We start from the raw sequence: 14,092 nt of genomic DNA, 5'->3' as shown, positions 1-14,092 counted from the left end.
CAAGCTTTAAACTATGTATTTTAATGGGGGTTTTTTTCCCCTCCAACCTCTTCATGTTACATCAGTAGGTGAAAAACAAATTTGAGACTTGAGACACAATGTTCTGATATGCTGCTCTCACGGTCACAGCTGTGTGGTGCAACCAAATATCCGGTTTCTGAGCAAAACGTGACGCGCTGCCGAGTGTGGAACTTATATTTCCAAACTTCTTAAAGTTAAACTACAGCTGTATGTGTTGACAAATCAAAAACATGTTCTGTTTTTTTAATTAGTGCCACATTATCAGCCCTATACCAAATATTAAACAATGAGATAAGTGGCTTGTTGTACACCCGTTTTCACAGAAACCAAACTGAATGAATCAATTAAAGCGTGACACACAGAGAATCAATAGAATGTGCAGGGAGGAGGTTTCACAAATCTTTTTCTCAGATAAACAGGGTATTAATATAAAAACACTGGATTTTTTTATGCATTAGTGCATCATTCATTTGACTTTTTTGGTTTTTATCTTAAGCAAAACAATCTTATTTCAGTGCCAGTGATTTAATTGCAGCACATCAGGCACATTTCAAATATCAGCTGAGGACAAACAACAATGTGCAGGGGATTTTTTTTAAAACAGCAAAATGCACGTGATTTGGACTTGGAATATACTATTAAACAGACAATAAGACCATTTTGCTTAATAAGGTTTTTTTAAATGTCTATTTGTGTTTGCACTGTGTATGTACTTGTATTAATGTACACTGCTGCACACAAGTGTGTGTATTTATGCATACATATTCAAGTGTTGCATCAACCTGCCTCAGGGCTACAGATGGGAACTAGCCTATGGCTGCAATCTGGCACATTTACATGTGAATCGTCTTTAATGTTGCCGTCCCTTATTTACGGTCAATAAATAAATAAATAAATAATGAGCTTGTTATGAAATTGTTGTGACTACAGTCAAAAGGTGAGTCCCCCGTTCACGGCAGAAGCAGAATCACCATCACTAATCAAAATGAATAGCTTTGCCTCTGGAATGAAACGGAACAACAAAAACACCTCCACTGACACAAAAACAACGAGACTGAAACCGAGGCCAAACTTAATCCCAACAGACTCCACACACTGCACTGGGACTGTGCTGAATCAGCAACATTTTAGGACTCAAACAAGGACACCAATTCAATAACTTTGGACTAAAACAAAGCAACACTGCATACAGGAGCTGAACGCCGGTCTATCGACACGTGTTCTCGCTCCAGGATGTGAAACACTGATCTGATCACATTCTGTTCTGTGTGTATTTGCGGTCACTATAAATATCCCGCTCTCCTCATCTAATGTCCGTCGTCTCCCCGATCGCGTCACCTTCTACCTCTAACCCTCCCATCTGTTTTCTGTGCAGACCGTGGTTTGTTTCAAAAGGTCAGCCACACAAGTCACTCATTCTGGCAGACGGAACGCTAACATATCATGGTCTGTCAGACTGTTAGTGCGAGTGACTGATGTGTATCCTCCCGTTAATGGTAACAAGCATGAGGAAGCTGGATGCACTTTGCTCAGAAATGTCATACACACACACACACACACACACACACACACACCTGTATAATCACATGAATGGCACGGACACCCGAGACAAGCTCTCGAGTTGCATTTTGCTCATTAAAAGAAGTTTAGTTTCCTGCCGACACAAAAACTCAGCCGTTAGCCAAGGGAAAATTAAATGTCAAGTCTCAAAAAAAAATGACCCAAAAAAATTATTAATTCTCCCATTTTACATTTGTGTATAATGATTTATTTTTTCCTGGGCATCTTTTGGAAAATGTCCGGGTTTGTCCATTTATAGAAATGGCAGATACAATGGTCAGAAAATGAACGGAATGCATGTACATTTAATGTGGCCACAATTTATTTTGGAAATTGAGTTATAGTTTTTCATCTTTAAAAAGTGGGCGCCCTTAAAAAGGGAATGCCACCGGGTGACACCAACTGAAAAACACCATTCGCCCTATGTCAGCTGAGATAGAGGTAGAAGATGGATGGATGGATACCGGAAAGCAGAGAAATAGCGCTTTGCACCCATATACTAAGCCCTCAGGACTTCCAGCGCGTCACACATTTGTGACACTAGCTTCTCAGTAACATATTCCTAAACGGTTGAATAACTGCCAGATATCAAAAGTGAAAGTTATCTTGGGGAAAAAAGGGCAGAAGCATCACTCACTGAACATTTTGACAATTCTACAGCCATGAAATCAAAATAAATCCAAGCTGCCTGATTATTTTGATAGTCATAAGAGGGTTATTCAGCATTGTGTGAACTCTTTTTGACGATGGTGTTTAATTGACTAAAGTGGCACAATTCTCAAACAAATGAGACGTCTGTCGGTTTTAATTTCTTATCCTTTTTTTCCCTCCCCGACTCTCTCCCCACCTCGGTGACTCCCGACGTCTGGTTGCTCATCCCATTCTTAAATCACCTTTTCAAGAAGTCAGACAACCATCGCCAGCCAGTCACACAGAGCCATGGACAATGAAGTTAATTTAAAAACAAAGGTGAGGACAGACATGAAGACATAAAATTTAAAAGGAGATTCGGGTTTCATCTAACCCGGGGGGTTAGATGAAAAGAGAAAGGAAATGCATTCCATGTGAGGAGCAGGAAATCAATTAGATGAGAAGAGTAGAGGAGGAAAAAAACAAAAACATGCTGATTGGAGAGGAAATAAGTGTGAAGGACAAAGGAAGTTGGAGGAAAAACCACAGCCATCATTTCACCTCATAAAAGTGTCTGAGTGTTGGCCGGGGACCTTATGGGCTGTGTGAAGACCCTGCAGACCAGCGGGGGGAAAAAAGCACTTTCTTGCATTATAAGCATTTAAACCCATTGCTTTCCTGTGGATATTAAACTTTATGAGCACAGCTCTCGAGTGAGCGACACAGAATAATGTGTGATATTTCATGGAAATAACGCTTCATCCCGTCTTTTGCCAAGAAACTGCACTGATGCACAAACGGCTGTTCAAATAAAGTTACTGTATCGGCAGCAGCTGGATCCAACTCATCTGTCCATTAGGGCTGAACGGTTAATCGTAACGGCTACACAGCCTACTGCCATGAGGAGCAACGCACATTCTGCCTAAATGTGAGTCAAAATATCATTTTAGATGAACTATTGTCTAGACCTATACACTTCTTAATCTACTGACTGAAGAGAACATCTTTGTTTCTCACAGATCTGCACAAATATCGCAAAGTAATAATTTTAAATATGCTTTTTAAATGAAAATAATGGTGTAAAAATGACCATTTCTGTCCAAATAATCATTCAGCCCTACTACCTATCATGTCTCAAATTATAATAAATGACTATACTAATCAACAACTAATTGATGAATCTTTAAGATTTTTTTATAAAATTAAAAAGTTCTCTCATGTCAGCTTCTTAAATATTATAGTGTATTTGTTCCTTTCTTCATTTCATGGATGAAAAAACTGTGATTCAAGTGATTTAATTAAGGACAGATTTATTAATGATTCAAGTACTTGTAGCCCTCATATATCGTTTTTTTTTGTCATTTAAGAGTGATGTGTTAGACCAATTAACAAACTGCAACTACAACTGTAGGTTTCCATTTTCACTCAACTTCACATCTATTCATTATTAACCAATAACATCCAACTATCATCTTCTGCACCTACAGAGCTCTCGTACCCAATGTCACACAATCCCATGATGCAACAGATGGAGCCAAAATAACTCCATCTTTGGCAAGAAGCTGTACTGTTGAAATCCATAAACACACAGTATATACCAGGCGGTGTGCCAGGGAACTCGTCTCTTTGTCGGCCGCATCATAAAGAAGTGAAGAGGGAGGAAAGTTAAGGGGAGAGCATTTAACTTGATCACCAACGATCCCCAGAGACGGCAGAGGTGGATCACTGCCATGAAATGTGCTGCTGGCAAAGACAAAGTGGGTGAACACACAGGCAGCGGATTCACTCGTCATCACTTCATCTCAGCTAGAGTTCTAATAAATCCATATATTCAAGTGAAGGACAACAGAGGCTCACTGAGGTGATACTTTTCTTGATTTGCCGCTGTGACGAGATAATTCCAGCAAAGTACATCACACATGTGAGTAAAAGAGGCCCGATTCAAGACATACGAGAACGTCATTTTCTTATTTTTTTAATTCAGTATTTTTCAAGCCAACGTGTTTTTCAAACTGTTCCTTTAAACACTCATTTGCTTCTCCGGGCTCCAAACTTTCCTTCGTCACAGTCTCATTTACCAAACTCCACTAAAAGGTAACGCACTTGGACGACATGTGCTCAAAGTGATTAGACGGCCATAATAATATTTTCGGAGCCGTCACCTTGCCTGTGGGTGGAGGAGGTGGAATAACTATTCATTCTCTGTCACAGTCTCGATTAGAGGCACTCTAGAAAGCTGGTGGGCTCACTTAGCACTGTAATAAATACTCAGAGAGCCGAGGGACAGTGGAGACACGGAGAGGGAGCGATGGAGGAGAGCTGATGAAGAGATAAGAGGGATTACAGAGAGAGGCTGTAAGAGGAACTGAGGAGAAGAAGGGGTGGAAATTGTTATGAAATGAATAGAGCAATATGCGCTGAGAAGATTGGGAGTGACAGTAAAAATAAAAGAAGCTCTGGAGACACTCTCTCTCTCTCTCTCTCTCTATTGCGCATAACACACATTTAATGTGTCTATCTTCCTCTTTCTTTTTCAGCGGGATGTGAGTTGGTTACAGCTGCCAGGAGGAGCTTGGCAGACACAGAGCTACACGACTGACGCAGCTCGGAAAATTGTTTCCTCCCGGTTGTCTTTTGTCTGGATGGCCGTTTGGGTGAATTATGAGCCAGCCTTTAGCGAGAGACATAGCAAACATCTGCAAGCTGATTGGCTCATAAATTCACGCAGCCTCTGAATGCCCACCCATCCATTGTGTTGTCTGTGGTCAAATAGAAACAACAAGAGGCCGTAGCCATCAGGCTCGTCCCAGGTCGATGGGACTGTTGTTGTAATTACAGGCTCTTCTCGAGGCTCATTTGAGAACACTGAAAAGGTTCTGTGTGATTTTAGCCACATAAAATGCTCACATTATAAAATCTACGCCTGATTTATTGTGCACTATCTTCAGAGAACGACACATCAGGTACTTTTCCATTATACAGTTCTGGCTCTACTCTAATTGGTTTGGTATCAGGCACATTTTCAATGACTTCATAGTGCATCCTCAACGTGGGCGGAGTCATCCTGGCACGGCTGCACAAAACTGCTGTGATTTAGTTTAATACGCGACACAAACTAGTGACTTCTCGGTGGAAGTGAATCATTAGAATCAGTTCATTAAAAAGATTAGTTCAGTACTTCCAGCATGGTTTGATTCTTGTGTCGGACGTCGCGCTCATGACTCTTCCAGTGATGACAATCTCTGACCTATCAGTGGTCGGCGGTCTGTTGACGTCACATTTTAGTATCGGCTTAGCTTGATTGGAACCTCACCAGAGCAGGCACTAAAAAAAAAGCACCAGGTGCTACTCCGAAAAAAAAGTGGAGCCAAAATGAGCCGTGCCAAAACTGTATAACGGAAAAGCGACATGTTTTCTGACTGGAAACTTAAGTTGTAAACTGCTCACTCTCCTGCACCAAGGTCCATAAATCCAAACAAAGGATTTCAACACAGAAGTGATGAAGTACAAGACATTTGAATTGAACTGACTGGATCGACATCACCTGTATACCACGATGTAAAATCGTTGATTTAACCCTGATGAAGGCCTTGACTGATGAAATGCATTGGCAGTCAGCACTGAATAGCTTTTCATCAAGTGCAATTCAGGGTGTCACGTGTTTGTTTTTCAACATTCAATTCACTTTGTCACCAAGAAGTAATGAATTTCTGTGAACCAATGAAAGGACCTCGGTGCGTCTAGCTCCACCCACCCTGGTGCTGGTCCACTGAGCTCGTTACTCTACAAAACAGGAGTGCAAAAAAAGTGGGGCGGTGCAGATTATTTAGGGACTCTTCACGAGATTTGACAATAAAAAGGCAAATAATTGCACAACCATTTGATGGATTCAGGGCAAACGTGACAACCACACTTAAAAAAACAACTTAACTATCCCTTTAACAGAGTATAAGGGGATGAGAAGTCCAGAGGATCAGCTAATTCAGTTCATTTTTCCTCAAGGTAACACAGATCACATTCATCCTGTGATGCCTCGACCGTGTTGTTTTTTTGTGAGAGAGGAGATGCAAGGCCACAAGTTCAGAACCGAGATGCTGATGACGCATACAGTGTGAAATATGTCACCCACAGCTACTTTTCTTTAACTTATCAGCCTCTGCCTGAGTCTCACTCACTTTACAGCTGAGAGGACAGATACCAGAAGAACATCAGTGAAGTGAGCAGGGTCCCGTGTTTGTTTCTATATTTAACTTCATTAAAAAACACTTTTCCTGAAGCTAAGCTACTTTAAGAGAATCCTCATTAATTCCACAATGTGAAACTTTGCAATGTTAAAGCAGCACAGAGTAGAACCGGGTAGTATATAGAAAAAATAAATAAAATATTACAAGTACATGTACACAATCACACGTATATATGTTCCGATTACCCCCCCTCTTGCATTTCTCTTAATTAATTTAGAGCTGCAACTAACGATTATTTTCATATGCAATTAATCCGTTGATCAGTTCTCGATTTATCGTAGTTGCTCAGTCCAAAAAATGTCAGGAAACATTGATTGATGTTTCCCAAACCCCAAGATAATGACATCCAATCACCAAAGTCATTCCATATTAATGATTTATTGGTTATATGAAGCAAATAAAAAGTATTTAAGGAGATGATAACCAATCAACTATGTCAAAGTGAAATGAAAAAGTATTTACTATTGGGTTTGTTGGATCCTTATTATATCGTATCAGAAACCTTGTGCCTTCTCTACACACTGCAGGCCACAGACAGCGCACACACACAAACACACCTCCATGTAATCTCTGCCCTCTAACTCTGAGGTCAGGGAGGTTACATGCATTAGAGCGGCTTAAAAGTTGTTATGCAAGACCCACGGCCATCAGAGAATTAGCCTAATTGGAACAGAATACAAGAAAGCAAGTTGAAATTAGCATAAAAATGACTATATTAACATAGACACACACACACACACACAGATAGAGCCTGTCCTCTCGCCCTCTGACCAGATAAGGGCACATTTGATCCATTTCTGTCCCTAAATTTATTTTACATCTTGTTTTTTTATGCATCCCACAGCAATATTCCTTAATTAAAAGTGTAAGAGCACAAACACTGCATTTGAGTTGATTAACGTTACCGTAAACATTTGCATGTTCACTGAAATAAACATTTTGCCAATGTATCAATAGAACATCTTTCACTTAATAATTACGAGGGGGGTGCCCTATTCTCCACTTGAACCTGTGCCCCCTGAAATGTCTGTGCACGCCCCTGCAGAGCACGAGGCAAACGCAAACATACATTACCGGTTATAAACAAATCCACCTTTAACTCCAACCTAAAACAGTCTTTTTTTAAAACCAAATGTCTATTTCTTTGTGTTTGTTTGGGTGTTTGTTTTTGTAAATGTTTGCACAGGTGCGTCAGGTTACCTTTGATTCCGGCTGGCTGGGCACGGTGGCCTCATTCTCCTTCTCGCTGATTTCAGTCATCTCCGGGAACAACAAAGAGATGAACACAAATTCTCCTTCGGCTGCGGAAGTTGTGGGAGAAAGACGAGTCCACGGTGACAAGAGTCAAAGAGGAAACTATCAGCTCACACAAGCTGAGGCATCGCTACGGTCTCGCGTCCACGGAGGCTGAGCGCGTCATCTTCCGTCCACATGGGATTTGTTTAGAAGTATAATCAGAGATTATAGGTCCAAATGTTGTTTCTTGGCTGTAGTCTGTAAATGTGCACATACATCAAATAGAGGTAAATATCCTGTAGCAGCAGCAGGAGGAGTCGGTGTGTGTGTGTGTGTGTGTGTGTGCGTGCGCTTCCCTTCGCCGCCTCGCTCCTGTCTCATCCACCGGCACTGCTCTTTACCTCGCCTCGCGCGCGCACTCACGCGCTTTTACAACAACTTTGATTTCGCCGAGACCAAGTGCTTGGCCGGCGCTGATTGGCCCTCACGCTGTGGGTAAAAGAACCTCAGTAATATCAGACAGGACTCGGTATTGGCTGATAAATGGTGACGCCAGGACGCACAGGGCCGCACAAATGGCAGGTGGACCCACGGAGAGCAGAGGAGGCCAATGCATTCCAAGTTTACACTCGTTTGGAATAAAGAATAAGACACACTACTGTAGCAATAGATTATTAGCCTATAATATACACATGTGTGATTAGGTGTTAAAAGGATGATGTTCAATATGATGGCTTGGGCAATATTATTTTAAAGACACTGTAGGCAAGATTTGTGTGTCAGTAACACCAAATGACCTTTTCAGCCCTTATCTATTTAAATATCCAGTCTATTAAAAAATAACTAAAAACTTCAAGCACACAGTCCGTTTCATTTGGTGTCCTGTTATGATGCTGTTCCTCCAGGACACAAATGTGGCAAGAAGTCAGTGAATGTAACAACAAAATAAAAACTCTAGCAACTAGAAACAGAACATGGAAACATTGGGATCTCACGAGAACGGGTGAACGTCAAATAGTGAACCCTGAGCAAGCATAATTATTAATTGGACAGATTAACACCTAAACAGAGTAATGGCATCCTGTGAGAAATAGTCAAATTAAAAAGTACTGATACTTTGTCCCGGACAGTACCGACCCACTTCAAGCACTGCTTTCAGCATAATGTAAATCAACCGACTATGACAGTTACACCTTTGCTCCTCCTCTTTTTAGAAACAGGTATTTTTTTCCATGTTCCGTGTCCATGAAGAGCTGCTTTGCATTTCCACATGTGTTCAATCTCTCATTCCATTCCTGTATTTCCCAGGAGTTCGTCCTCATTTGTATGTCCTTGTATTCTTTGACTGATATAATCGAAAGCAAGTTTCCATGGTTACCGTCTCCTATGTCATTTCTTTTGATCGTGACACACCTCTAATTGAACTAGGAAGTGTGCTGGGGGGGGCGGCATGTATTTGGCTTGTGAGCTCCACATGGACTCAAACTGGAGGTGTGTTTGTGTTTTCCTCGACTCTGTGCAGACCACCGTTGAAATGGTTTGGATGACAAAACTTAGTGGATTCTAGTGATTCTCTGCGTATGTGGAAAGTATGACTCTACAGCCTCACAAGTACATCTGTATTGGCTTTGAGTCAGGTGTCGTTGGTGCCACTCCAGCAACTGCCTATGGAGTAAAGAAACCTAAAAAACCAAAAGAGTTTCTGAAGACAGGAGCTAAAGACACAGCGCTGTCATTCTCAAACATATACTTAAGTATAAAGTTTCCTGTAGATGAAACACAACAATCAACCGTGTTCCAATATCCTCTGCCTGTACTTCAGGCTAAGGAGAATAGTGTGCAACATGTAGGAGGGTTTATTGGCAGACATGCTAAAATATGAATGTATAAGTTTAAGAAGTCTGCCATGTTGTGGCACCATGTTTCTAAAGAAGCCTAAACACGTAAACCAGCAAACAAACCATGTCTATTGAAGCAGAAGCTTCACAATGAAAAAGACTGACATGATTTTCAAACCAGTCAACACATCTCACAGAAACTTGTGTGATTTATTGTGACTTCAAAATATAAACAGACATGGAGGCAGACTGTCAATTGTCAGTTAACAGCTGTTGTGTGTGCAATGTTTTGTGCTGAGAAACACAAAAAAAACTGTGGATGTAGTCATGGGCTGAAAAGACGGAATGAACTTAGCTTGTACAATTTACACTTCTAAAATTGTGTCTGTTTATCCCTCACACGAGAGGATAATTTGGCCAGATAATCTGTTCAAATCAGAAGGCACCCACGATTGTCGAAAGCCTCAGATTGGGACAGATATCTGCAGGGCAGGCTTTAGAAAAAAAACTTGGGTTTACAGCAATCTAGATTCCTGCCATTAGATGGCACTAATTCTTACTCACTGGACCTCTAAGTGCAATGTGTAACTTAACTCACTTACATGGCTCGCTCTGAACTCATCTATTTATTGATGAATTCCCCCAAAGTGTACATTTGTGTGTTACAAGAATTGTATTGTAAAAAATAAAGTGTTTTGAAAAAAAGAGTTGGTTAAAGCTCCTCAGCTGTGAGCATCTCTCACTATAAACTAAGAATACATTTGCCCCTCATGAGGTGTTAAGATGGTAGAGCATCACTTGAAAACCTCCTACAGCTGATCAACTGATGATTCACATCATTCATATTCATCAAACACTAGGTCTGGATAAATGCACCCAGGTGCCAGTCTACATTTAAGACACTGACTCACACTGCTCAAGTGCTTCTCTTCTTTTTTATTGGCTATTTCTGTTTCACTCCATTTAAACTTGCTCATCTTATAGATGATGACACACATCTCTCGTTTTTATTGTCCATGCCGGTGCTGACATTAACTCAGAGTGTGGTCAGGAAGTAAAAATGCACTGTGAAGCATTACAGGCCGGCAGTGTTTGGGGTGTAGCACAATACCTGCGAGACATAAGTGATTAGAAAGAAACAGCAGTCCACACACAGCAGAGCTCCAGTGGCCCAGCATGGGTGGCTGATTCAGCACCAAGGACAGCTCCTCTCTGCAGGCCTGCCTCTGATACAGTATGTTTTGTGAGTGAGTGAATGTGTGAGCGTGTGTTCTTGTATTTGTTGCCTCTTTAGGACCTTTTCAGGCATAAACACAGTCCTTGTCAGGACCAGTACTCCTTATGGAGGCCAAAACCTGGTCCTAATGAGGTATTTCTAAAGAACTGGTCATGTTTAGGGCTTTAAATCTCGACAATCTGGAATTGTCTTATCACATTCTATTTTTCATTCTTTCCTTTGTATTTGACACTCGCTCACACACTTCTTGTCACGACCGCTCGCACCTTTATATTTGTTTCGAACCTCACAGAAAATCACATCGGCTGCACCGTGTTGATTTTACACATTGTCACGCGATTTCAACAAAGTGCAATTTCCATATTGTCTGTACTCATGAAAACAGGAGGAGGGACACATGTGAACATAGTAAATCCACCTCAAACATGCATAATAAAACCATGAAGGCAAAAAAAAAAAGTGGGCCATGTATTCCACATGGAGCCACATTTTCATGGTGTAAAAAAACAAACAAAAACCCTTCAAAGTGATAAATGAATAAAAGAAAACGAGGCTGTTTTACACGTTTGCTTTGTTACATTGTGAGACATTTGTCTCCTATCAGGAATTGTGGGTTAACGTGGGTTAATTTTTGACCCAGATACAGCGGGGGAGGGCTGCTGTGGATGTTGTTAGCAACATCAAAGAGTTTAAATTAAGCTTTGTTATTTAAATTTAAAAAAGGAGGATATTTAGAATAACACACTGCGTTTTTTTTTTTTACATAATGGGCTTACAGCTTCACGTACGGCCGAGTCACTTTGTCATGAGACAACACAAATATGGAACGTGTCTTCATCCTTGGATTTATAATAATCTGTGAATACATTTCTTTTCCTATGTCACATTTTAAAAGTAAATGTACAGTGAGTGAATAAAGGTAAAGTAAAGAACGAATAATTAACATAGATGCTGCAATTACACTCACAACAAGCTCATTCATCTTTACAGTTAAGGGTTTTCTGTGTTGTCTGTACAGAGGGCCTTTCTTTTTAAATGCGCATCGATCCACACATGTCTAAAACAAAACGTCACGTTTGAAAGAATGAAAGGATGATGGTTCGTGATGGCAGGATTGGTTTGAGGGAGAAGAGTCAGCTTCTCTCCCGTCTGCTCCAAACGTTTGTCTCTTGGAAAGAAAACTTACTTCTGCACTTAGTGCTTTTGTACTCACTCACTGCTCCGCTCGAGGTCAAGTTCACACTGAGATTCTGTTTGAGGATGTGTGTGTGTGTGTGTGTGTCTCTCTCTCTTTGGGTGAGTGCAGAAGAGACAGAGAGAAAGAATGGAGTGGGTCGAGGGTGGTGTATCGTTAAGTAGAGCGAAAAAAGTTCCCCAGAGCAGTTAATAAAAGATGATGCTGCACAAAGAGAACCAGCCAGAGCTGTAACATAAAATGAGAGAAAAGAGTATCAGTGTTTTTTTGTCTGTTATGTCCTCCATAGCTCTTTCACTGTAGGAGTACGAATAATTAGGACATTTGGTTGCGTTAAAGAGCTAATCTGACCTGGGACATGGAATCAACAACTGCACCACTTTATACTTTTATGCAGCTGATTTTCTTACATTTGTGATAAAAAAAAACAACCCAACAACCCAGTGTGGTCTCTCGTTTACATAATTACCTCCTCTTCCACAGCCTGACATTAACCCAGTGATGGAGAAAGACAGGAACTCTCATGCTGCTTTTTTCCCCATTGCTATGTTCAAACGTATATATACAGAGGCTATACGAATGTGCAATATAGAGTGTCTTATATACTTTTTTTTACCTAACCTATTTACACACTTGAGCAAAAAGTCCTCGCAATGTTTTGAATGAAAAATGATTTTGTGACTTCTACACAATTGTCGCTACTCCCCTTTTCTTTGTTGTGTTTTTTTAAATGTGATATAAAGGAGGTGATTTGCTTAATCAGCGTTGTGTGAGCTCATTTGACAATGATTTGAAAGTAATCGAAGATAGTTTTAAGGAGAAAAATGGAAAAAACTAAATGAAAAGAGGAAAAGAAGATGCCCTCTGCTTCAGCGTGTCCTTTCATGGTCAGACATTATGCAGAGCTCATAGTAATATGGAGCTCTGTTAACATTCTGCTTCGTATTCTGCAGAAATACATAATCAGTCAGGGGGAAGAACAGAAAGACTTTAAAACACACTGATGAATGGTTGCCATTTCATGCAAAATCCTCTGAAAGTGAACTTTTACGTTTGTACATGCAAAAACATCAGCATTTTTGAGGATGGAAGTTGGATTTAAAATGATTTTAACTTAATAACAACAAGAAATTAAATTGTAGTACTTTAACTTGATCATATAAAAACATATGTGCCGTATAACATGGACCATTACATGCAGATAAACAGTTGCAACAGGACTATCTAACTAACTAAGACAGACTAAACTTGATTAATGAGCAATCATAAATAGAGTTGTTTTCATGTAATGGAGGTTGGAGTGCAGGTGAAAGTGTGCACAATGACAGAATGCTGACATGCTCCTGTGAACTGGCTGCTGTGAATATGAAGTTCACCATCTCAGCAGAATAATGTGTAGCTGACACAGACACAAGATGAATCTTCCACCTGAAATTCCTCGCTGAAATCAAAATATCATTGACAAAAACACATTTATTGCATTGTGAAAGTGCAGTTGCTTTACCATTTGACAGGAGGTGCTGTAGCAAGATCAGCACTCGTACTTCTCACTGCCGTCAATACATTTAATTGTATATTCTACTATAAATGACAATATGAACCTCATTATAGTGCTGGAAGAGTTTTTGTAGTGGAGTGTTTTTTTTTTGCACTATATTTCAGAGGGATATTTTTTTTATTGATGCAGGTGAAGGTCTTGCAGATTTTGACATAAGTGGGACAGAAAACCAGGTTCAGTTGCAGAGCCAGAGTCAAACTAATAAACATGACAGCTATATTTAGCCGCAGATCCACAGTGCAGGTGCTGCCTGTTCACAGACAGTGCACCTGAATATACAGCTGTTTGACACAGTTTTGGGGGAATGGTGTGACCTTAAATTCCACAGCCTGAGAACACACACCACTGCTGTTGTGCTTCAGTCTCGTTAGATGTATGGCCATTAAGGTTACATAATGTGTCTTATAGTGAAATATCAGCTCATCATAATAATAAACGAGGAAAATTGAATGCATCCACAATGACATGTTTTCTCTCCCATTTTGGATGGAAACAGCAGTTGGGTTTTTGATGGCACTTTCCCATGACACAGTTCTAGCACTTACTCGACTCAACACACAAACTAGTGACGGG

The 14,092-nt window shown here is 40.4% G+C and overlaps 1 protein-coding gene across 2 annotated transcripts in view; it reads right to left on the bottom strand.

Moving 5' to 3' along the window:
- Positions 1-8,022, bottom strand: part of LOC122758827 (SH3 and cysteine-rich domain-containing protein 2-like) — a 29,178-nt gene extending 21,156 nt beyond the window's left edge. For both annotated transcript variants that reach the window (XM_044013160.1, XM_044013161.1), the window contains exon 1: positions 7,656-8,022. In XM_044013160.1, coding sequence (XP_043869095.1) covers positions 7,656-7,715 — 60 coding nt within the window. In that variant the 5' untranslated portion in view covers positions 7,716-8,022. The remainder of the gene's footprint in view (positions 1-7,655) is intronic.
- Between the last annotated feature and the right edge of the window lie 6,070 nt (positions 8,023-14,092).

Source organism: Solea senegalensis, linkage group LG18 (genome assembly GCF_019176455.1).
Source record: "Solea senegalensis isolate Sse05_10M linkage group LG18, IFAPA_SoseM_1, whole genome shotgun sequence".
NCBI lineage: Eukaryota > Metazoa > Chordata > Actinopteri > Pleuronectiformes > Soleidae > Solea > Solea senegalensis.
This window is presented reverse-complemented; position numbering and strand designations above follow the sequence as displayed.